The 26,216-nt window shown below is 35.6% G+C and overlaps 1 protein-coding gene across 1 annotated transcript; it reads left to right on the top strand.

The window, feature by feature from the left end:
- The first annotated feature begins 4,888 nt into the window (after nucleotides 1–4,888).
- LOC115990970 (protein TRIGALACTOSYLDIACYLGLYCEROL 3, chloroplastic) lies at nucleotides 4,889–20,055 on the top strand. The gene is made up of 10 exons (XM_031114733.1): nucleotides 4,889–5,664; nucleotides 6,594–6,722; nucleotides 8,143–8,238; nucleotides 8,386–8,463; nucleotides 8,552–8,613; nucleotides 8,724–8,799; nucleotides 9,337–9,444; nucleotides 18,899–19,074; nucleotides 19,165–19,249; nucleotides 19,569–20,055. Exons 1-10 carry the CDS (start codon nucleotides 5,461–5,463, stop codon nucleotides 19,605–19,607), a joined length of 1,053 nt encoding a protein of 350 aa, XP_030970593.1. The 5' UTR covers nucleotides 4,889–5,460; the 3' UTR covers nucleotides 19,608–20,055.
- The last annotated feature ends 6,161 nt before the right edge of the window (nucleotides 20,056–26,216 follow it).

Here is a 26,216-nt window from a genome sequence, read left to right as displayed (position 1 = left end):
ACTTTTCCACATATATCATGAGCATATTCATACAAGCCCACAACACAAATTTTTCACAATGCCAATACTCTCAAAATCCAAGCCAAAATTCATCCAACAATATGATGCTATATATGACATTATGTGTGACATGATGTATGACTTAATGTTGTGATTAATAAAGTTGTTTTATTATTATCTAAGATAATGGTAACATGAATATTTGGTCATTATCATATAGTCCATGAGATGCATAGTATGTGATTTATGTGATTTAGTCACAAAAGATATAAGTCACAAGTTCTTTATAAACTCAGAATTTTAATTCGTAGTTGGTGATGAAATTGGGCATTTCATCTATGAAGACTATGACATACCAACTAAGATGATTTGTCTTGATCATGGAAGTTAAGACTTCTAGTTGATATGTTTTAAGAGTTAAGACATATTGAACTGGACCACTGTGAGATTTATTATTCTCCTAACGACTGTCAAATAAATAATAAATCTCATGACTTTTATTTACATCAACTTTTAATCCTGAGAGAATAATGGACATAATCATGAAGTGTAGGTTGCTTTGATATATCAGGAGTGAGATCTAAAGTCACGTTTAAAACCTCAATATGTTGGGCAGTCACATTTAGTATTGATGGAACATATATTCTCAAGATGGAATTCATAATTTCTTAATGGAGATATAAAATATTCCCTTGAGATAAGCTTAATGGGTTTGGTTATTCAAAATGTTAGGTCTAACTACTTTAGTAAAGAGTTATTAAAGTATATATTTATGAAATTGGATTTTATAATTATATGATGAATAATTTAAAGGGTTAAACCAGGTACTTAAGGATTAAGATGTAGTAATCTTCAAAGTGGCAGTCTACATTCATGACTTTGTATTACTACAATTTTTTTATGAAGAGCTTGCATGTACAATAAAATCTTGGGATATAATTTATTAATAAGGTTTAGAGTGCAATTATATTTATTTAGTAGTATTAAATATAATTAATGGTAACTTTGAATTTGTCAAGAGTTGACAAAAAAGCCTAAGGCCCATTGGAGCTAGTGTCTTATTTGTTTCCTTTTGGTCCCACTCCAAGCCACATACTAAAGCCAAATTGGAAAGGCCCAGAAGGTTAGCCCAATTAGATAATCAGTTATAAGGAGAGAAACATGCAGAATTTGGTATGAGAATGAAATGATTTGTATGTGAGTGTTGGACACTCTCTTATTCTCCCTTGAACATATTCATATAAATTGAATGAGAGACCACACTTCTTGGACATAAGTGGAATTGGAGTAAAGATTAAAAGTGTTCTCAAGAACTTCTGATCTTTGTTTTTGAATTTCACCGCACCAAGGTACACTATTTTGTTTTTATATTCTAAAACTTACATAGTACATGTTATCAATTGTAAATAAAGTAGATCCGTTAATTTTCCGCTGCGTATGTTTTATATACGATACAAACATGTGTTTTTTCAACAAAATATATTGTAAGCCCATGTTTGAGACAAAGGGTTGAAAATCTCTAAGTACATTCTAATAAAAGCTCATGAGTGTAAGATGAGAGCATTATTGTAAATGGACCAAAGCCCAATGAAACAATGGGTAAGGTTCATGAGAGGAAAGGGAGTGATTTTGTAATTGAACCTTCATTAAAATGGACATAAAGACTTTCTAAGGACATTTAAAAATCTAAAAGGACATTTTAAATATATACACACACACACTTTCTCAAAAAATATATATATATACACACACACACACACACATGTTTTGTGCCTCAACATTGGTTTTGTAATGTAATAGAGTTCAAGCTGAGACAATTAACTTCAGGAAAATTAAGGTTTCTCCTTGTGGTGAGAGAGCTCTTTAGAGTTTGGGTTTTGTGAGAATATTTTGATACTTTCTTTGTAATCTACATCTTTTCCTTGAATCATATAAATTTGTGTATTCTTTTATACACAAATACATAAGAGAGAGAGAGAGAGAGAGAGAGAGAGAGAGAGAGTCAAACTTAAATTCAAACTCAAAAGTTGATCATTTATCTCTAAATTTGCAAGGTTAATCATGAACACTATAAAAGTAATGCAAACCCCAAAATATTTTTTTAAAAGCTGAGTATAGGTATGAGTTCTTCTTCTTTTATTTTCTTCTCCTCTACTTTGTTTTTTTAAAAAAAAAAAAAAAATTATTTTATGGTTTTTCATGTAATTTTTTAAAAATTATTTTATGGTTTTTCATCGTTTAAAGTTTAGACCCGTTAAAATTTAAAACTTATTGTTTTATGGGTTTGTATACTTTTTTCTTTTTCTTATATTTCTCTTTTGAATTGTTTCAATAACTTATTCTTTAATTATATATATTTTTTGACATTTTGGAAGTTTTAACATTTGAATTTGTGTTATTTTTTGCAATATTTGAATATGTTTAATAGATTTCAATGACTATACCATGTATTATTCTTTTGAAGGTAATCAATTTTTCTTTTATATTTCTCTATTGTGTAATCAATTTTTTTTTTTTTTTTGTTTCAAAAATTTATAGGAAGTAAATCTTATGATTCTTTAATATTTTTTAGTCTTTTAAAAGTTTTAACATCTGAATTATTCTTTTGATGGTAACACATATTTCTCTTATATTTCTCTGTTGTGTGTGTGTATATGGGTGTGTCTATATATATATATATATAGGCTCTGAATCTTTTGATTCCTTTCAATAGTTATAGTCATGGATTATTCTCTTTAATGTAATCCATCTTTCTCTTATATTTCTCCATTATTTAGTCATACATTTTTTTTTTTAATAATTTCTAAGCAATGATTCATCTAATTCTTCAATATTTTTTGGTCTTTCAAAAGTTTTAATATCTAAATTTTTAAGTTATTTTTTTGCAGTATCTGAAACTATTTGACAAAAAAAAAAAAATTGTAAGCCATTGCAAGTTCAAGCAATGGCTTCTTTATCAAATTGTAATATAAATTGAAGTCATACAAGAGCAAATCATGCAATGGTGTAGTTTGTTAATCAATTTAAGATTTTATAAAATTATTTCAGTTTACCTCACAAATAGGTAGGTTCCCGTGCACAGCACGGGTTAGCGACTATTGTATGTTTAAATTGCTTCTCTGTTATTTATTCTTGCAGTTTGGATATCAATTATCAAGTACTAAACAATTAAAATTCAACAATAAAACTCATAGATAATAAATAATCAAGAGCTTATTGCCACGGACACTATGAGTTGTGAGATCACAACTTCAATAATATTCTATATACTTAATAGTATATTTTAAATTGCTTTTGAAAGAACTGGGATTTGTCTCAACTTTTTTTTTATATGAACTTTTGGTCTCAAATTTAGTCATTTCTTAGTTTTGGATTACGGGTTTGGCCATATAGTGGATCTCACTAGCATTACATCGGTTCTTTATCTTAAAGATAAGGCTTCTATTTCTACCGCAAGAACTATTTAGCTATCTATGTATTCCATGCAAGCATACATGAACTTAAATTGTCTTTTAGCTACCACAGGATTTAATTGATGTATTTCAGTCTGATTTACCTCAATAAAATTGAATTACTTGTTCCTCAAAAAAAAAAAAAAAAAAATTTCTTTTAATATATGCATGCTTTATTATTTTCCAACAGTTTTCCCGGGTAAGCAACTAGTTTATTTTGTAAAACTAAATCTTGAAAAAGATGATTTGTCTAAAGAGTTTTTTTTTTCTTTGGAGGAAAGTTTATCTAAAAGAGTCTTTCTTTTTTTAGGATCAAAATTAGGGATGGCAATTTGGGCCCGACTCGCGGGTACCTGGTCTGGCCCGACCCTAATGGGACAGGTTTTACCCGACCCGATAAAGAATAGGGTCGGGTTTGGGTTTAAAAAAAAAAACCCGAAGCGGGGCCGGGTTTTTTCGCGGGTCCGGGTTTTAAAAAAACCCGGCCCGAACTTGGACCCCGACCCAACCTGGTTAGCTAAATATAAAATTACAAAAAACCCTACTTATATATATATATATATCATAAATCTAACCCTAAAACTCATTTCTCTCTCAACTCTCAACTCAGCCGCCTCTCTCAAGTCTCACCTCACCCTTACTGACTTTCACTCTCACCCTCACTAACTTTCACTCTCACCCTCACTCACATCTCATTCGCCCCTCACCACCTCACTGACTCTCACTCTAACTCACATCTCATCCTCACCCTCACTCTCATTCACTCACCGACCCACCCTCACCCTCGTGGAGGAGCACGGATCTCGTGGTGGTCATCGTTTATCACGGAGGAGCATGGATCTTGTGAGGTCAGGCGAAGATTGTTGAAATCACCGCCGACAAAGCTATTGTCTGAGTTCTTCATTTTTTTTTTTTGGGTTCATGTCCTCAGTAGTTTTTGTTTTTGGGTATTTGATGTTTGAGGATTCATGTAAGAATCAATCCATAAATGGAGTTTTGTTTCCTCTATTTTTTATGTTTATTTATTATTTATTGTCTAAAAAATAAAAATCTCATTTCAACAAGACTGATGCTTCAATGTTGATTGATTTGTATTTATGTTGCTGTTGTTGTTTGTGTTTGTGCTTGTGCTTGTGCTTTTTTTTAATTAATAAGATTGGTCGGATTGGGCCACGGATTAGGCTTAGAAGTGGCTGGACGGGGCCCGCGGAGACCCAACGGGACTGGTATGGGGCTAAAAAAAAGACCCGTTTATTAAACAGGTTGGGTCCGCGTAACAGGGGAGGGCCCGTGGATCGGGTCTGATATCAAAAAACCCGCCCGAACTTGACCCGTTGGCATTCCTAATCAAAATGAAACCAAACACGCTAACCATAATGTTGTTATCGTATACTTTCCAAACAATTCGTATTAATATTACTGTCTGGGATAAATATTTTTTTCAAAAGCACGTTTAACAGGAGCCTCATACCAAACACAAGCATGATTCGATTCCTCAGAAATGTGAAGGTGCTTCCACTCTCCAAAGAAAAGCACCAGCTAATAAGGAAAGAAAAGAACCAGCTGCTGAAGTAACAATCACTTAAGAGACACCGTCCTACAAAGGCTACAATAAGCATACAGCCGCCAACATTTCAACAAAAGGTCACTGATACTGATAAACACGCTTTCTCTTTGAAAATTCAACCAATTTACCCTTTTTTTTTCTCTCATCATTCTATAATAATAATAATCTATCTATATACCTTTCTCTTCTTTCTTTCACTCTTTTGTTTATTCTACTTTCAAAGGCTCTCTTTCATATTGAAAACTCATTTCCAGTTCACCTTCTGTGGTGAGATTCAATTGGTATGCTTCAAATTCTCCATGCTCCATTACCCAGATCTTAAATTTTCTTCCAAATTGCTTTTTGCCCAATAAACCCATCTGGGTCTGCTTCAAAATCCAAAATTTCCAATACCCAGATCCTAAATTTTCTTCCAAAGGTTTCGATCGCCTTTGAAAAAGTATGGTTTTGCTGTCTGGTTCGGCTCTTTTTCCTCTGACTATACCAAATGGGGATTCTCGGTCCGCTAGATTTGCAGTTTTAGGTGGGAAGAGGATCAATTCGTTTTGTTATAAGCAAAGGAAGGAGCAGAGAAAGGTTGTTTGTGCTTGCGTGGCGTCTCCACAGAACTTGAGAAGTGATGAATCCTCAGCCACCAAATTCAATGTATTTCTTTGCATTTGTGATTACTCAATTTCGTATTTGTTTGTTTGTTTGTTTGTTTGTTTTTTTTTTTTTTTATAATAAATTTGCTCATTTGCAAAAGCAATTTGTTTTATCTGTCAGTTGTGAATGCTATCACATTGGGTTTCATTTATATCGTTATGTTGTTTTCTTTAGACATGTCATTATTTGTTTAAACACCTTCCTTGTGTAGTTTAGACTTTTAAAAGTTATTTTGAAATTTTTAGTTTTCTGTTTCTTTCTAAGAAGCATGAACTCATACACTGATCCAAACACAACACAGGACACGGAAATTCTTCAAAAATCAAAATTTGGACATAACATGGAGGGGATACTACAATGAACTAATTAAAACATATCTTTAGGTATATCTGATTTTTGTAGTGTCCATGCTTCTTAGGTTTTTTGTTTGTGCTCTTGTGATTTTTTTTTTTTTGGTTATGGGTAAATATCAAATTCTTTCACTTTTTTTCCAAATCCTTGAGCAATTTGAATTATTGGATTTAGAATACATGTGGCCGACTCTAACTAATCTATTGAGGATCAATAGCTGCCCGAAAAATTTTGGACTAAGGCTTTGTTGTTGTTGTTGTAGACTTAATTGATGACAACCAAATTGCATTTTATTAACTTCAACTGCAGTCAGTTTTAGTTATATTGTCTCTTATTAGTTTGTATTGTAATCAGATACAGATGTCTTCAATTAACTTCCAATATTTAGCAATCATATAAATTTTAAATTTCTAGTTTTCTTGATGAACATATACAGTTCCTATGTTCATAGTTGGATTCGTGACTTATGGGTAATATAATGACTTGCTTTTGTGTTCAACTGCCAGAATTCACTATGCATTCTGTTCTTTTTCTTTGTAAACTTTGGATTTTATTTTCATTTTGTGTTGGCCGACTAGGATTCATTTAAATCGGAGAATTTAAGCACAGTACGGGAGCCTGAGGACGATTCAGATGTTCTTATTGAGTGCAGAAATGTCTATAAGTCATTTGGCGAGAAGCATATATTGAGAGGTGTGAGCTTCAAGGTGAATCTTAATATATTTAATTTCATGTTATTATGTTTATTTCAAGTAATGTAGACCAACCTAAATGACGGTGATGTTGGGCCTGGATACTGATATGGGTGGCTCTTAATGGTTTTATATCGAGAGAAATACTTATACCCCCGGTCTGTGTGTGTGTATGGGTGGGTGGGTTGATGCATGATATGTAATATATATGTATATTTATATTTTGATTATCATTATTGTCTGTTTTTTATTTTACCCTTTTAGTTGATTTTAATCACCTAAAAATTATTATCCTAAAGATGAAATCTAGATTTATATTGCAGGCTTAATTTTCATGATGATTCTAGTGTTTCAATTGCTTGGTAATTAGCCAATGAGCTTGTTCAAAATGCATTTCCTCTCCCTACAAAAATGGGTGAAGGGTGAAGTCATGGATCTTGAAGTTTAAGATCCATTGGGTGCAACAAATTACCTAAAGGAAATTTAGAAAAAAAATTCTGGTGATTAACTATCTAAACTAGTGTGTGTGCATGTGCATGAGGGCATGGTTTGTTAATTAGAAATATGCAGCATATTATGCTGAAAAAATGGTTATTTATTATTACTACATATTAGGCATGGGATTCTGTAGAAAACGTCACCCACAAAAGTGCTACATATAATGATACTATTTTTAATAATAATGTTGCCAATCTGTTTTTGTTAGTCCCATTATCATCACCCCCCACCCCCTGAAATGTATCTGACGCAGGACAACCAGAACAAAATTGAAATAACGGAAAAATAAAATATATGACCTAGGAGTTAGCACCTAGGCCTTGCTTGGAGTCAGCACCAAGCGGGGAAACCATTAGGAGTCAGCACCTAGGGTAGACTTGGAGTCAGCACCAGACCAAAGAAAGACCAAACGGCCATTGTTTTCATTCATCAAAATATCAACTAACTCCTCAAGGAGTACAATAGGTTGCTTATAAAGGATTACTAAACCCTAGTTCTAATTGGCTAGAAAACCCTAATTGCCTTATTACAAAAATACCCTTGCTTCTAAATTAAAATACTAATAACCCAATAAACTAATAGGACCTAAAACATAAAAATACAATTGACTAACAAACATAAATAATACTAAATAATAATTTTCTTGCATCTCCCGCATCAATATCCATGCAATATCCATGTTCTTCCTCTCTTATCATCCTAGATTCATGATAAAAGTTAAATTTCAAATTTACAGATTTGTATCCAATACGTATCCAATATACCGTTGTATAACGGCATATATGGTATGGATTTGTATCAAATTTAGATACAATGGATATTTGACGTATCCATACCTCCTAGCTAGGGAAGGATTCTTTGCTTGATTAATTTAATTTCTTATTCTCTTGATTTTTGGTTTATGTTGCATTAATTACGCTTTATTTCCAATGTATAGATTAAACATGGCGAAGCTGTTGGAATAATTGGGCCCTCTGGCACTGGAAAATCTACAGTTCTAAAAATCATTGCTGGACTTCTTGCTCCAGACACGGTATATGATTGGATCTGTCTTCCATATGCTCTTAAAATTGCTTAATTAGTTTATTTTGATCCATTTAGTAAGCTTTTAGCATTATACTTTAATCTGCTGCTCCTCAGGTACTCTTGTTTAGACTGATATTCATTGTTTAATAAACAGGGTGAGGTTTACATACGAGGTAGAAGGAGAGCTGGTTTAATCAGTGATGAGGAAATAACTGGTCTACGAATTGGACTTGTAAATTTCGCATTTAAGCTTTATATAATTATAGTTATATTGACTTAAGCTATTGGCCCTTCTAAATTATTTACTATATTTCTTACAGGTGTTTCAAAGTGCAGCACTTTTTGATTCTTTGACTGTTCGTGAAAATGTTGGTTTCCTTTTGTAAGAGGCTGTCTAGATTATCTTTAGAAATGTAGTGTTGTCTTGTATCATTTTCTCCTTGGGACTTATTTTTTAAAGCAAGAAATGACCAATTTCTGTGAATTGCTTAGATATGAAAACTCAAGCATGCCTGACGACAAAATTGCAGAGCTTGTGACGGAAACCTTAGCTGCTGTTGGCTTAAAGGTATGCTTCAAATATCAAGTTATCACTCTTGATAGAATCAATCGTGGCTATCTTTCCAAACTTCAAAGATTTGGCTTGAGTGATTGTGACTAGATCAGCAATTTATCAGTTTTAAGATACTGCTCAATTTCCATCTTATATTTTTTTTTTTGGGGGTGAAAGGGGGGGGGGGGGGGGATCTTTTGTAGTTTTTCACATAAAAATGTTCAACCAAATGAGTTTTCTTTAGATATTTTCCCCCTTGCCTATATCTACATTCTATTTAGCCATTTGGTGCTAGTTTGCTTTCCACTGTATTTGTGGAGTGGTAATTTAATGTACCGTAAATATTCTTAATTTAGTGATTCCAATTGAAATTTCTAGTTATATAATTAAGTTTAAGTTCCAGCCAATGCATAAAAACTGCATTCAACTATTTATGCCAACCGCTAGCACTGCTTGCCTAGCTCCAGTCACTTCATTCCTCCCCTGCCACTGAAGATACCTAAACTTCAAATATTACATCTATTCACAATCTAACTGAGTGTTGTTGTTCAGGGAGTTGAGGATCGGTTACCATCTGAATTGTCTGGCGGAATGAAGAAACGTGTTGCTTTAGCTCGGTCTATAATTTTTGATACCACACAGGAAGCAGTAGAGCCTGAGGTATGTTGAAGAAATGAGTAGATTTATTAATTCTTTTCCTACCATTATTTTTCTAGTTCTTTCCTGCATTAGTACTTAAATTGATGATTGGGTATTTCCCCCAAATTATTATTATTTTTCCAGTTCTTGGTGTACATGTGGGTCGGACCCTCTTATACAATAATAATTTACTTTTATATATATTATTTTTCCAGTTCTATTATATTTTAATTTTTATGACTGAATGTGAATGATTGGTATTTGCTTCCTTTTGGGATACATTTCTCCGTTGTTTTTTGACATGGTCTATCAAATTTGAATTGTAGTAGTACATATGAAAGTAGAATCCACAACGACACAAATATCCTAGATTTGTATGTAAGACCCCTATTAGCAATAGGCTGTTCACAAAGTTTTTTTTTTTTTGATAAATGATAAAGATGTATATTGAAGAACACTACCTTATGCAGAAAATCATAAGGCAGAGAGAAAAATACAAAGGGAAAAGAAAGGGAAAAAAGAAAAGAAAAGATACTAAATACACAGGAGAAAGCTAAGGAACATAGGGAGAGAATCACTAGAGGTGAGTCCCCAAGCCCTAGACCAGTCAAATAGAGAGCCACGGAAAGAAGCCAAGAGCTAGTCATCCAAACTTTCCATGTCCTCAAAAGTCCTCCTATTTCGCTCCCTCCAAAGACACCACATCAAGCATAAAGGAGCTAAATTCCAAATGCTAGACAAATGCTTTCCAGGCCAATTCCACCAACCAAAAATGGTATCCGCAACCGATCTTGGCAAGACCTAAGAAAACCCAAAAGATCTAAGCACCAAACTCCACAACTAATAAGCCTTACCACAATGTAGTAACAAATGATCCACCTTCTCCCCATTACTATGGCACATGATACACCAGTCGACAAAATCCATCCCTCTACCCCTCAAATTATCACCTGTAAAGATCTTATCCCATACAACAATCCACACAAAGAAGGAAACACGCCACGGAGCCTTAACGTTCCAAATACCTTTCCAAGGAAAGATGATGGGCAAGGGGCTTCTCAACTTATTGTAAAACGATCGGACATCAAAATCCCCATTTTTTGACAACTTCCATCGCATACGATCTCCGTTCTCAGTGGGAGGTAGATTTGAGCCCAAGGTACGGAGAAAATCATGCACACCACCCATTTCCCAATCATTCGGTCTCCGAGTAAAATGAACATCCCAGCTTCTTTGTTCCTCTAACCCCAACCGTTCAAGAGAAGAGGCCACCGATGCCTCTTTATTGGATGCAATCCCATACAAACTCGGAAAAGTCAATTTAAGTGGAGAATCCCCACACCATTGATCTGTCCAAAGCTTCATTCTATCTCCCACCCTTACCTCAAAGAGAATATTCTTGCTAAAATCCTCCCATCCCATGTGGATACTTCTCCACAAGCCACTCCCATGTACCCCTCTACCTAGCTTGGAAATCCATCCCCCCCATTCTTCCCCAAACTTGAGAGCTATAACCCTTCTCCAAAACCTTGTCTCCTCAATCCCAAACCGCCATAACCACTTCCCTAGTAAGGATTTATTAAAAGTAGTTAATTTTCTTACTTCTAACCCACCGTTTTTCAAAGGTGCACACACCTTGTCCCATCCCACCAAATGTGTCTTGGAGTCCCCCCACAAGAAATCCCTTTGCAGCCTCTCAATTTATTGGCCACATGCGTAGGAATGGTAAAAGGAATAAAAAATAAGTGGGAAGACTAGATAACGTGCTTTTAAGCAACGTTAGTCTTCCACCTTTTGACAAATATTTCTTCCAACCGGCCAACTTATGCTCAATTTTCTCCAAGATAGGATTCCAAACAGTAGGAGACTTGTGAGAAGCTCCCAATGGCATACCAAGATAGGTCATAGGCAAAGACCCGATCCGACATCCCAAAATCTCAGCTAGGACATGGACATTAGAACCTCCCCAATGGGAACCATCTCACTCTTCAACGCATTAACCTTTAAACCTGTCACTACCTGGAAACAAAGAAGAAGCATCCGAACATGAAGAATCTGCTCCTCATCTACATCGCAAAACAAAATCGTGTCATCCGCAAACAAAAGATGTGAGACACATATCCCTCCACCCCATCTACCATCAACCCTAAAGCCTTGAAGCAAACCAGCCCCTTCAGCTCTTTTCATCATCATGCTGAGGACCTCCATCATAACCAAAAACAACAAGGGGGATAGCGGGTCCCCTTGTCTTAGTCCCCTCGAACTCCCAAAAAAATCAGCTGGAGACCCATTAAACAAGACAGAGAATTGGACAGTAGATATGCATGTGCGGATCCACCTACACCACCTCACCCCAAAACCCATTCTCCTCAACAAATCAAGAAGAGCCTCCCAGTTCACATGATCATAGGCTTTCTCAATATCTAATTTACAAATAACTCTCGGAATCTTACTCTTCACCCTACTATCAACACACTCATTAGCAATGAGAACTGAATCAAGAATCTGTCTACTACCCACAAAACTATTCTGAGACTCAGATATCAGCTAATCCAAAACCTCTTTCAAGCGGTTTGCCAACACCTTAGCCAGAATCTTGTAAACACTCCCCACCAAACTAATAGGTCTAAAATCATGAATACTGGAGGCACCATTCTTCTTAGGGATTAAGGCTATGAAAGTTGCATTAAGAGATTTTTCAAACTTATTGTGTTGATAAAACTCTTCAAACACGGCTAAGACATCTCTTTCCACAACTCCCCAACAATGGTGAAAGAAAGCCAAAGAGAAACCATTGGGACCTGGAGCTTTATCTCCTTCCAACTCTTTGACAACTCGAAGAACCTCCTACTGTTCAAACCTTCGTTCAAGCCAATCCCTCTCCAACCCCTCAATCTGATCAAACTCCAAACCTTCTGCGAAAGGTCTCCACTCCTTTGTCTCCTTGTACAAGTTTTTATAAAATTGTACAGCTTGGTTTGCCATCTCGGATTCATCCTCATAGATAACCCCATTCACCTCCAATATACTAATATGATTATACCTTCTCCGAGAATTGGCCACCTTGTGGAAAAATTTGGTGTTGTTATCTCCTTCCTTAATGCAAAGCATCTTAGATTTCTGTCTCCACGAGACTTCTTCCAATGAGAGAAGGTTCTGTATTTGAGATCTCAACATAGCCCTCTCACCTAACTCCACTTCAGAAAGGCCAAGCTCCCCTTCCTTAACATCCAATAATTTCAAAGCCTCTATTAATTCTTTTTTCTGACGCTCTACATTTCCAAACTCACTCCGGTTCCACCGAATAATGTCTTCTTTCAATGCCTTCAGTTTCTTGGCAAGTACAAAACTGGGAGTACCTTAGAAAGAATATCGATTCCACCAAGAATGAACCCTATCTTTGAACCCATCTGTCTTTAGCCACATGTTCTCGAACCTAAAAGGACTTTTCCCCTTTAATATCCCTCCTGCCTCCACTAATATGGGGAAGTGGTTTGAAATGGGACGAGGTAAAACCCGTTGGGTCACATTCGGAAAGTAATCCTCCCAATCATGAGAAACCAGAACTCTGTCTATCCTAGACATTGAAGGTTGATCTGAACCACTCGACCATGTGTAACTCCCTCCTTCCAATGGCAAATCTATCAAGCTAAGCTCCTCAATGAATTCAGAAAAATTCTCCATAGTCGGGGTAAGTCGTAATCCCCCCAACCGTTCACTTGGGAACCGAACAATGTTGAAATCCCCTATGTAGCACCATGGAACTTCCCAAAGTTGCTGAATTCCAATCAACTCATCCAACATCTGCCCCCTCAAGTTATTATCATTTGGGCCATAAACCCCAGAGCATGCCCAAATAAAACCATCCCCTAAACCTTGCCACCGAACTGAAACGAAAAATTGACCTATCTCCAACTTTTCTAAAGCCCTCCTATCCCACATCATCAAATCCTCACCAACTGTCTGAACAACATCCAAAGCTACCTAGTCTACATAGGGACAACTCCACAAGTTGCAAATCAACTGTCTATCCATGCCTGCAAGCTTAGTTTCTTGAAGGCAAACTACATCACAGTTCCATTCTCGTAATAAATTTCCAACTACCAAACGTTTCCACGAATCATTCAAACCTTGAACATTCCATGAAACCATTCTTAACTTAATTAAAACTGTAGACTCCCTACTACAACCTCAGACAAAAAAACACAGAAAAGAAAACTATCTCCCATCATAATTAACCGAGGAAATCAAATTCCTCAACTCCCTCTTCCCTTTAACCTTGGAGACAGCTTTTCGGTGTGCAGCATCTTTCCTATGCACCAGCTTGGCTGCCTCAAATCTCCATCTCAAGTCTTTGTAATAGCATTATACACCTCTTCTCATGTCGACCCAAAGAAAGCCCCATCATCTTACTGAAACTGGAGAGTCTATGTTTCACCCAATTAGAAACATTCAATGAGGTATCAAACCTCCTCACCTTAGCAATACTATTCAATTCAGCCATCACAACCAACTCCAGAAGATTAATAGACATCAAAGGGGAAGAGTTGTCCATATCACCCAAGACCTCAACAGCATAAGCTGTTTCGACCTTAGGCAAAGCCACTGTCCCCTGAATATCACTTGCACCGTCAACCCGACCACCTTCATCTCCACCCGGAACACCTCTTACCTCAATCCTAACTCTCGGTGGACTCAGAGCGTAATTGGATAACACAAGGCCATTGAATGCCCTATCAACCTCTGTTTCTGCCTTACCCAGAGTGAACGAAGGCTCATTGGCGCGATGCCCAATAGAAATTAGACACTCAGCCACTGCCGAAGTCTCCGCAGGGCAATCCATGTGCTCGGTTGGAGGAACGGACTCCATATTTGTCCTTGTGGTGTGGAATAGAGCTATATCGGCCCTATCCAGTGTCGCCAGTGAGTCCCCGACGCGAAACCCATCGGAAAAAGTATCACGGTGCACCTCTGATACCTTTGCCGGAACACAAAACTTCTCGGTTTGACCCGCCGAGCTCATCACCGTCATCGAGGCTTCAAGTCGCGCTATACCGGCCATTTCCAGTGGCGCCGATGACTCCTCAGCGAGATCTACGGCGGCACATGTGATGTCCTGAGCACCTGAAGCTACGTGGGGTGTTATAGACACCCTCGATGCGTGATCTACCAGGTTTAAGAGACTCGGTTTAGCCAGGGATGGGCTTGGACCCCTTTCCATTGTAATTGGGCCGGTGGGCTCTGGAAAAGGGATCACCGGTAGGCCCACATGAGAACCCTCCTGGTTTGAGCCCATCACAGAAAAATTGTAAACCCGTGACCCACTAGACCCACTAGACACGTGCTCCCTCTGCTCCCTCTAACCTTTTGAGACGTAAATAGAACTCCTCAGTCCTCTTTATACCACGCTACACTCCTTTTTCCCTCCCCATTCACTTCTACAGTCAATCTTTTACCTGCCCAGTCAAAATTTCCTAGTTCATGATATTTTCTATAACCATGTTCAAACCCATTTGATTTGAAAAGCAACGAAGATCTTCTATTATTACCTACCAGATTTGTCTTTCCAACATTAAACTCCTCAGAACTGTGCTGAGAACCCCCAAACCTACCTCCTAGAGTCGTCAGACCTGGTAAGCTCACCGGTGCTGCGCTCAATATTCTTTGTTTAATATCTGGGTTTTGCTTCTTTGACTGGTTTCTGCCCCTAACCTACACCTGATGCCCACGCACCATATTGGCAAAAGATTGAAAGGGTTGAACCCCTGAGTTATCCTTACGAAGTTAAGCCACAAAATTCGACTGCCCAATCCCACCATTCACATAGTTTTCAGGTTCTAACAACTTCCTTAACTCTAACCCAAAAACCCTCCATCCATTCTTTGCTCTACCCACTGGAATAGTAATGGACCTCCTAGACCTGCCAACTTTAAATTTAGTCAACAGTAGGAACAAGCCAAAAGAATTGGAGTTCCGTTGGAGGGTGTAAGCTAAATCACCTTCCTTGAACGAATAAAAATACTTAGGACTAATCCCAACGACAATCTGTTCTAAACTCTTCATCAGCCAATGTGCCACATTCTTTCCCATAAAGACCGACTTCATGAAGTACCTGCTCCGCTCAAAAATCCTTAAAGAAAAATACCGTCCTCCTTCCTCTACCACCAGTTGAAAAAGTTTGGATTCAATAAAAAAACTACGAACACCACCCATAATGTTGCAAAGAAAATCCTAATGACTATAAGAAACTAAACAACAGAAACCAAACTCCATGCACAGACACTCAAGTGTGAGAAAAGGGTGAGGGTGAAGTTCTCTTGGACTACTATGTTAGGAAAGATTTCTTTTGATCGGTTCACAAAGTTTCATGCATAGCTAGATGCTTAAGCCAGAAAATGTAGCCTTATGTCATGAAAGGCTGAAACTTCTGTTTTCCTATGAAGGACTTAATTATCCCAATCTCACTTTCTTTCTTGAAAGTTGAAGCCAAACACCATGGGTTAAAACCCACTATAATTATTCATAGAATCATCCAGACAAACACTCAACTCAATCCCATCAAAAGGACAAAGATTTCTCCCCCTCCAAATGGTCCACATCACACAACAAGGAATGGTCTCCCTGATCTCAACAGCATATTGTCCTCCAAAGCCCTGTTTCCAACAGCATAATGTTCTCCCCATTATTTTCACACATGTAACACCAATTTACAAGGAAAATATTATGCTTCTAAGATTCTCCGTCGTGAGAATCTGTCCCCAAGCTGCTTTCCTTGCAAAAAAAGCTACCTTCAGAGGAATCTTAACCTTCCATATACTTTTTCCATGGAAAGTGAGGGGTATGTCCCATACTAAGTATCTGATAGTAAGACTTTACCTCAAAAATACCACTCCTAGTAGGGATCCATAACAGCCTTCCTCATCTGTATTAACTTTAATGGGATAAAGAACACAAAGAAATGACTGCAAACTCCCCACCTCCCAATCGTTAACTCTAGTAAATGAAACATCCTAGTTGAGAACACGCCAATTTATTTTAGCCACCAGAAGAGCCTCTTTATCTCTGGCTGTACGTTACAGCATCAGGAAGACATTTTTCAAACTTGTATTCCCACACCATAAGTCAAGCCAAAGCATAACACAGAAACCATTATGCACCCTGAATTTGACTTACTTAGATAACCTCCCCCACCCTTTCTGGATATGTTTTCATAGGGACACACCTTAAGGTTCCTTAAGCACACCAGAAATCCAATCTCTCTGGATATGTTTTCAGAGGGGCACACCTTAAGGTTCCTTAAGCACACCAGAAATCCAATCTCCCACATTTTGCCCATGCTTCAAAGCCACTACATTTCACCAGTAAGAATTTAAGAGTTACTTTCAGTGGCATACTGCCAAAGGCCAGTTTCCTGACAATGCATTATTAAAACACACAAGGCTTCTAACTCCTAGACCACCACAACGGATCAGTTCACAAACTGTCTTCCAGTTTACCAAGTGATATTTGACATAATCCCCTAGCCCTCCCCACTGAAAATCTCATTATAGCCATTGCTTTTTTGTTTTTAACAGAAAATAATTTGTAACAGCTAAGCTCCTATCTCAACCTTGTTTATTGTGGAACCCTAAATTTAGGTAAATGCTGCAACCACTGTGCAGTGTTTAAAAGATTTATTCAAAGATGAGTCCTACTTCAGGAAATGGTTTTGCAAAATTAATATTGGCACTTGAACAAAGCTAACATAAATTCCCAACTTCTGCCGTAAAAAGTGAATTCTTCCAAAATATCCTATTATGTACATTACTGTTTCTGTTTTTGACTAGTCTTCAGAGATATGATGATTTTGCTGCTTCTAATATGGGTTTTTTTTTAAAAATGATGATATGCTCTAAAACCTCCTCTGCTACACCTAGACCTTAGCACCTGAGGTGCTTGGTAGCTTGTTTAGGACCTTTAGGTGGACTTGCTGGTCTATGGCAAGCATATGTTTGAGACAGTATTTATAAAACATTTTATACTTCTACAGATCTAATATTGGGATAATTCATTTGTCCCAAGTTGGAGTTACTGTATTTAATCTTGTCCTAGGAATATACATGCTATGTGAGAGTGAGAGAGAGCACTCACAAGCTCTTAATTTCATTTGCACCAAATTTGTTGCTTCTTGTGCTTGTCTAGCTGTGTAGTGGGCCTAATTAGTTTGGTCAGGTCGACCTGGATTAAGCCCAACCGTAAAGTTCACAATCTCAACTGCAACTGTACAAGACTGTTACCTAAAGCTGTGGTTAAACAAGCAGTAGGTTTGATGGGTAGCATATCAAACTCACAATTTATATCAAGCTCACAAAGATCAACCTCCTGCATCCCCTTTCTCATGTTCAAGCCCACTCATTAGCATTGAACCTAATGTGGGCCTTGCACATACAGATCCAAAACAGAAAACAAACACTGGAACTGATACTGAACAAATGAGGCTCCCAGGATTCTAGGTTCTGATACAAGACTTATTAGTCAAATCAAGGCTTTGATACCGTATTAGAATCATCAAATTCAATAGTTTAAGGTGTTAGGAAGTGGGCCAACAATGTATATCAAAGCTCATAAACATGAACTCTAACAAAGTTGTTAGGCTCCTCCAATAAAATTTTTAATGTGAAACATGTTTTGACTGTAACATTGTCTTTGTCAAGAGGTTCATGCTTGGCTCTGGGACTTACTCTGTGTGTTATGCTGCATGCTTACATGCTGGCATGTCTTTAAGCCTTAAACTTGCAGTGTCCTATTTCCTGAGCCCTTGTCATTGACAAGGTGTCAATAATTTTGGTTCAAGGCTAGTTTTTAGAATGTAATGTTATTGTATATGCAGTCTGATGCTTCAAGTGTCTGAATTATTCCAATATATTCACTTCTTTTTTTTTCTTTTTCTTTTTTATAGGTTAAAGACTATTTACTCATCAATGGTTATGGAAATTACTCTGAATGTATCTAGCTTAACATTTGCTCTAATATTCACTTCTATTTATGCATTGTTTCTCGTCTTTTTCCCTCCCTCTATCCTGTTGAATTATGAATGTAAGGAAGATCTGTTGGTAAAAGGGAAGTAAAAGTTGTGTGAAAATGCACACTGAATTTATCTATTTGAAAGATGAGGAATTAATTTCACAATCAGGGACTGGGTTTTGGTTTGGTGTTAATTATTTCTATGATACAGGGCTGTAAATGGAGAGATCTGGAAAAGAGGGTTAATATGACTGGAGCTAATTTGTATTAGGGTTTTTAGCTATAGGAATTCAGTAGTTTTTGTTATTCTTTGCAATTTTGGGAAGCATCCATAACTTATATGCAACAGCTGGTAGTTTTGGTTAGTTTCATTACTTGCCATGGAGTTGGAAGCAAGACCCTGCATGTGTGAAACTTATAGCATGGGTATCCTCACACCCATCTCCTGACAGTCCTTTGCACCACTGAACAGGTGCTTTTGTATGATGAACCAACAGCTGGACTTGATCCAATTGCATCTACTGTCGTCGAAGATCTCATCCGTTCAGTCCATATGAAAGGCGAGGATGCGCTGGGAAAGCCTGGGAATATTGCTTCCTATGTCGTCGTTACTCACCAACATAGTACCATTAGAAGAGCCGTGGACAGGTTATGCTTTGTCTAAACTATGTCTTTTGGTTGTGCTTGTTGCTAAGTGATTTTACTTTACTAATTCAAGTAGCTATTCAATTTTTATAGGTTACTTTTTCTTTATGAGGGAAAGGTTGTCTGGCAAGGAATGACTCATGAATTCACAACATCAGCAAATCCAATTGTTAAACAGGTAATGAAAAAAAAAATTGAGTTTACAATTCAATCAATAAACACACACACAATAAACATGTCTATGTTTTATTTCCTGAACTAGTTCGAATGCAACCTATGTCAACTTTCCTGATATGGTTGTCATTTTCATGGTGTGTTTTATTCCTTGTAGCAGACGGCTTGCCCTTAAAAAGTATCAGATGCTTATCCTTAAAAAACTCAGATTAAACCCACAATCAATAATGTGCTAGCTGGAATTTAAAATTCTCATTTTATTAAGTTTTTGAACTTTGTGATGATTCTAATAAGAAGGCTCACATTCTTAATTGTTTTTTCAGTTTGCATCTGGGAGCTTGGATGGACCAATAAGATATTAGGAATCTAGTCTATGGTGGATATATGAGACGACGCATGGTCATTGATTCATAGGTACCGGTAGAGTTTCCAGGAAGAAATGGGTCTGATGGAGACGCAAAATTTAGACTCCAAACACCCACCCCACCCCCCCCCCCCCCCCCCACACCTTCTCTGTAGACTCTCATAACAAGCAAATCTTAAAGCTCAATTTTTAGGCTTCAAAGATAAATTATTCCCTTGCATCTCTACTCAGCAACCTGCAGTCAGAAGTGCCTGCATTTAGACATATATGCTGAACAGGCACCACCGTGTATTTGTTGTCATCAATTTCTTTTAACTTTACCTTTAAATTTTTGTTGTTGGGACCTGCATTTGGTCCCATTGTAGTGGGGTAAAGAAACTCATTCTAATCAGAATTTCAGAGAAAAGTGAACTCATCCTAAATGAAAATTCATATTGAAGATATCATTTTCTAAGGTAAAAATTCATATTTAGAACTCCGTCAACAATAAGGAATTTGATTTTCAGCCAGATTTTGGGCATATCATATCAAGATTCTTGTTTCTGATGAGGCTAATTGGAAACTCTATAAAAAAAAAAAAAAAAAAAAAAAAAAATTGGAAACTAGTGAGCATGTCTTTAGAGATGATTCACTGATGATAAATGACATTGAAGAAATGAATTCTCACTGCCAGGTTCCACTGTTTTCTACTACATCCAAAAAAAAAAAAACCCAAACAAGCAAACAAATCAATATAAACATATATATATATATATATATATTTGATTAAAAGGAAATTGCATTGAAAATTAACTGGCCATATCAGGCATAAAAGTAATAATAGTGGCAGAACGCCTTAAGGAATACAGACCATCAGCATCAAACATTACAAAAGAAGCAATATCAGTGGAAGGGTGATCATTAGGTTTGACCTCACGTTGGAGAGTAGGTTTGACCATAATAAAGTATTCTTTGTAAAGAGAATTAAAATATTTTCAAGTGATACATCAAAGATAAAAGAAATTAAATATTGACTTTTTATTTTATTCGTTTCAATGTTTCAAGATTTTTTAATTTAAAAAATAAGGATTCTTTGTTTCCTTTGGTTCAATGTTTCAAGACTTGAACTCAAAAAAAAAAAAAAAAGTTTCAAAGATTTTTCATTCTTCACACATACACACAAAACTCTTTGCACTTTAATTCACCATTTTCACCTCTTGCATTTGTACTCCTTTATATACACTTACCCCTAATTGTTCATGGAATTCCATGTCAAATACACAAACAAAAAATGATCAGTTAATCTTTTGATAACACTTACCTAACTACAATATCGATGTCTCATTTAATTCTAACCCTTATGAGTTGGCTACAATCAAGGAAGGAGGCTTGTATTTTATATTGAGTGACAGTGGCAATTATGATTTTAATGTTAAGGTCGGACATTATGGGATTGTAGGTTTTGTAAAGGCTGTAATGGCGTGTTTGGGATGTTAATATGGGAAAGTCATAAGTATATTTTGCTTTAGATTTGAGGAGAAAGAGAAAGATACATTCTATATCAACTTTCATTCTACAATATTCCTCCAAAGTTTTTTTTTTTTTTTTTTTAATTACTTGCACTAAATAATTATAATAGATATGTGTGTAATTTATAATTGTTGCCTTTTATGATGAACTCATTACTAACAAAGTTTTATAATAATTATGCTATACTATATGTAGAACATTTTCCAAAACCATCTTACATAAAACATTACAATATTATTTGTGCATCGCACAGACAACTTACAAGTTGTATTAAACTATCAATTACTAAAACAAACACAAAGCATTGAAAATTAATGCTGGAGTTTTGAAATCATATAAGTTTGCTACATAGAATTTACCTTAACTTTACTACCTTCTCACAACTCTTTCAAAAGATGATATGTAGTTGAACCTTGATATTTTCCATTAGAAATACTAGGAAGTGTCAACCAGTTGAGTTACAAGGCTATTGGCATTTGCACATATACTTTGACTAATATTAACTCATGTATCAATACCATAATTTGACCCTTTAAACAAAATTTCCTAGTCTCAATGTGCTAAAAGCTCTATCAATATCTTTTTATTCATGGTTGTCAAAATCGCGATCCGGATCGTAAAATCGCACGATTTTACGATCCCACCTCACCAAAAAGTTTAAAATCTTAGCAGGATCGCAAAAATGGTAGGATCGTGTAGAATCGCATAGGATTGTAGGATTGTATGGGATCCTACCGATCTTACCGATCCTACCATTTGGATTGATTTTTTTTTTTTTTTTAAGTGGGATTCATTTGGGTAAGATAATCCACCTAAATCCACAAGCCCAACAGGTTATCAAAAGCCCAATAATGAATTGAAGTCCCAAATTTACCCCTATGTCAACATAAAATCTCAAAAAAACCTATAGTACCTAAGTTTAACGTTTTTAAAAACAAAACCTAAAATATTTAGATGATGAAATGAGATATGACAATGACAGTGATTAGATTAGAAGAACCTTAGAATGAGAATTCTCTTTTGGATTTCATATTTGTAATTAGCTAGTTTACCTTAGATTGAGAATTCACTTTTGGATTATATATTGTAAATTTGTAGTTAGCTAGTTTTTATATATATGCTAACTAGCCTAACTTATTTTGGATTTGAAATTTAGAATTTGGAAAACATTTTCCATATGTGTAGATAATATTTTGATACTTAGTTGCTACTTAAACATGTACTGAATTTTTTAGATACATTATATCAAAAATTAAATATATTTTGTTTCGTTAGAATGACATAAGAACGATGTAGTGCGTGCAAATTACATTTTATGATGCAATTTTTTTTTAATAGATGGATTCATATTTTAAGTGATTATATAGCATACAAAGTCACTATCAATAGGTTTTTTTGCTTAAAATCTGAAAATAGATAGGATCTTATAATCCACGATTCGATCCTATGATCCACGATCCTACCTACCTCCCACGATCCTACGTAGGATCTCGATTTTAACAACCTTGTTCTTATTCTTGTTTTTTAATAATTAATTCAAAACAACAACCAATTAAGCTACAAAACTATTGACTATTAAGATGTTCCCTATTTCAAACAAAAAAAAAAAAAAAACAAAACAAAACAAAACAAAACAAAAACGAGATAATTTATTTCAATGTAAAGATTTAATTTTTAAGAACTCAAAAGTACACAATTCCATTGCATTTCTTAAAATTCTATTCCATCTTATAAGAAATGAAAATTGATTTTGAATAAAATCATCAATACACTGATCACTAGATTTGTTAACACAGAAAAAAAAAAAAAAAAATGAGGGCCTATTTGATAAATATTTTAAAAATTTGTTCTAAATATCACTAAAAACTTGGTCTGAGAATTGAATCTCAAAATTGGGTTTCTTGTGAAATAGGTTGTCAATTATTTATTTATTTATTTAATTATTCCTTTGAATAAGTATGAAAGTATTATTGCACAAAAGAAGTTACACCCGAGGGACATCTACAATTCTACATCTCCTCGGCCCCAGGAAGGAATAGAGGAGATGTCTACGGGCCTCGAAGAGGTAACAGGAAGAGCCCACAAAGCTAGCATATGGGCCAGGCTATTAGCCTCTCTAGGAACAAAAACAAAAGACCATTCATCATGCAAATACAGCTTAGCCACTATATCACAGACCACGTTATGGATTTCCCAAAGTGCATCAGAGGCGTAGTTATCATGAACTTTTCTCATTTGTCCATAATAGATTGCACTCACTTTTCCCTCTATCCTCTCATTATACACGTTTCCTGTCTGTGCTTCTAGAATTATTTGTGATAAAATGGGTTTTCCAAACCAGATATTGCTCCAAATTGCTCCATTTTGCCATTAAAGTTTGAACCCTAAATGACTCTGATAGAAAAACAAATACCCAAAAGCATAGTTGTTAAAATCCCGATCTAAATCCTACAATCCTACGATTTTACGAACCCACTTGCCCAAAACGATCTGGATCTTTTAAAAATCTTTGCAATCGTTCAAGATCAGTAGGATCATATGATTCTAATGATCCTAAATGATTTTGGTTTTTTGTAATCTTCTTTAACTTGATAGAAGGTTTAGTTGGACTCAAATGGAAGATAACATCCTAAGATACCAAGTTTTGCTACTCTAATGTAGAGAGAGAGACTATCAATTGGATCCAAATGAAAAATAACATCCCAATGGAGTATCAAGTTTTGTGGTTTTTGACATTTTTAAATGATGCTTACAAATGAATACAGTGATATATAGTAATTACATCAAATAGATGCAAATTTTTTATTTTTTATGAATGAATGTATGATTTATATCACTATTTAACATACCAATGCGTGTGCTTTTTTTCAAATAATATAGAATCTTGCGATCCACAATCCGATCTTATGATTTACGATTCCACCTACCCTCACAATCTTACGTAGGATTCCAATTTTGACAACCTTGCCCAAAAGTGCCAACCAATTAGCATTACTGTTGTCATTATTGTTTAATCAAGTGAGATTTAGAAGGTCCCAACCTTTGCAGATGCCATTATTGCTTGTCATCATTGCCACTCTATGATAAGATTGGCCAACCAAATTGTGCTTTTGTTGTAAATTCGCACTTTTTTTAAAATCTAATCCCTTTCCAATAATTTTTCCATCAAAATATAAAACATAAAAATATTTTCCTCTTCCGGGTTCATTGCAAAATCAAGGACAATGAAATGCCTTCGGTCACAATTATGCTACAAGATTGCAAGAGAAAAAAAGGGTGGCAACTGGAAATGATTTTGTGGAAAATGGGTGGCAACTAGAAATAATTTTGTGGCTAACTTTAGGCCCCGTTTGGTAATGGTGTTTAAACAACGAAAACTATTGTTTAAATACCACAACATGTATTTCCACACACACTTTTTCACCTACATATATTTTCACAAAACTTAAACAACGTGGGTCCTAAGATACTTTCTTTTCTTTTATTTATTTTTTGGTTAGAAAAGGAGTTTACTTATCTAGAAAAAAATGAGCATTCCGAAAGTCCACTTCAAGAGCTCTATCAAGGGCTTTTGGGAGGAGGGAAGAATTAACCAACCCAGAAAGCAAAGAAGTACCTGTCTATTGAGTAATGACCCAATTCATGAGCGGCAGAACTAGCTAATCTACGTTAGCTAACTCACATGCAAGAAATTTCTTCTATTCATTGTTTCAGTCCCATTCTTCATAAAAGCATCCAATCTCAAAGTGGCATCACCTTCAATCAAAATCTCCTTTCAATTCATCTCGCTAGTTGGGCCCAAGATCCATTTCAGTGTAAATGCTTCAACCTATTTTGGTTCACATGGAACAACAAGCTACATTTATATTAAGCTTGATGCATTCACCACACAAGGGAGTCCATTTTGAATCACTGTTGAGGATTTCTTTAGAAACACAATCTGTTAACAACCCTGGAAAGCTATTGAAGTTTTTATAGTGATATGTTGGACATCTTTGAAATGAACTTGCTCATTTCCTTTCCATACAAACTGTTATATAACATCTAGATAATATCAATTGTGATGACAGCAAATAAGAAGAGTTCATACTCTAATATTCTTGGGCAAATTACAGCTTATCCACCTGTAGTTTGATTGAAATTTAAGTTGCCTATCTATGATTTGAAATTTGACACTTTACTCACCTGAGGTTTGACTGAAATTTAAGTTGCTTACCTATGGTTTGAAATTCATGATGCATATGTAACACCCCTCTCATATTGTTACATATGTCTCCATTACATCATATACTTTTTCCTCCATAATAGAGCACTGACATTTGTGCAATTTAGGTTTTCCATAAATCTTTCCACATCTTTCCATTAGCATTGTTAAATCTTCTTTCTTTATCCAGCCAATATGCCTACTTTGACGATAATCCAACACTCATATTTGTTATCCAAACCAGTTTATCTAAGCCTCCAAAAGTAGGAACAGAGATTTTCAGCACTTCCTAGCTGGGATTCAAACTCCCACCAGCAAAAAATACAAATATATAATAGAGGAAAGTGGTTCATAGTGGAACGTACCTACTCTAAAATCTAAATCTCTAATCTGTGCGCTAGCACAATGTTCTAGAAGACAAACATTCCAAAAGGTCCAGTGATAATATTCAGAAACTTAAAAACAAGTTCTATTATTATTATCTATTATCTCTAACTAATCTATAAAATAATTATCTATAACTATAAATAAATAGAAATTGAATACATGTTTAGGTATTTTATAGAAACTATCAACACAAGATATACAAATTTCTAATAGATTTAGATATTAGATAATATCTCAAAGACCCCCACGATTCAGTATATTTTTCATTAAATACATGTTATATAGGGACAATTGAAATGAAGATGAAAAAAAAAAAAAAACAAACAAACAAAGACAAGTTGAAAAGAAGATGAAAAAAAAAAAACAAACAAACAAACTGTTTAGACAATGGAGAATTGGGTTGAATACTTGGTTTTTTCCAGAAACCTTGTTGAGCATTACTCAAAAGCTGCTATAAGAAAATAAAGACTCACTCAAAGTAAGGAAAGTTCCCAACCCAGTATCTCA

The sequence above is a fragment of the Quercus lobata genome, chromosome 1, assembly GCF_001633185.2.
Source record: "Quercus lobata isolate SW786 chromosome 1, ValleyOak3.0 Primary Assembly, whole genome shotgun sequence".
Taxonomy (NCBI): domain Eukaryota; kingdom Viridiplantae; phylum Streptophyta; class Magnoliopsida; order Fagales; family Fagaceae; genus Quercus; species Quercus lobata.
This window is presented reverse-complemented; position numbering and strand designations above follow the sequence as displayed.

Coding starts and splice junctions, on each gene's coding strand:
- LOC115990970 (XM_031114733.1), top strand. CDS start 5,461: ATGGTTTTGCTGTCTGGTTCGGCTCTTTTTCCTCTGACTATACCAAAT. Junction 6,723..8,142: donor TGAGAGGTGTGAGCTTCAAG/GTGAATCTTAAT, acceptor TCCAATGTATAG/ATTAAACATGGCGAAGCTGT. Junction 9,445..18,898: donor AGGAAGCAGTAGAGCCTGAG/GTATGTTGAAGA, acceptor ACCACTGAACAG/GTGCTTTTGTATGATGAACC.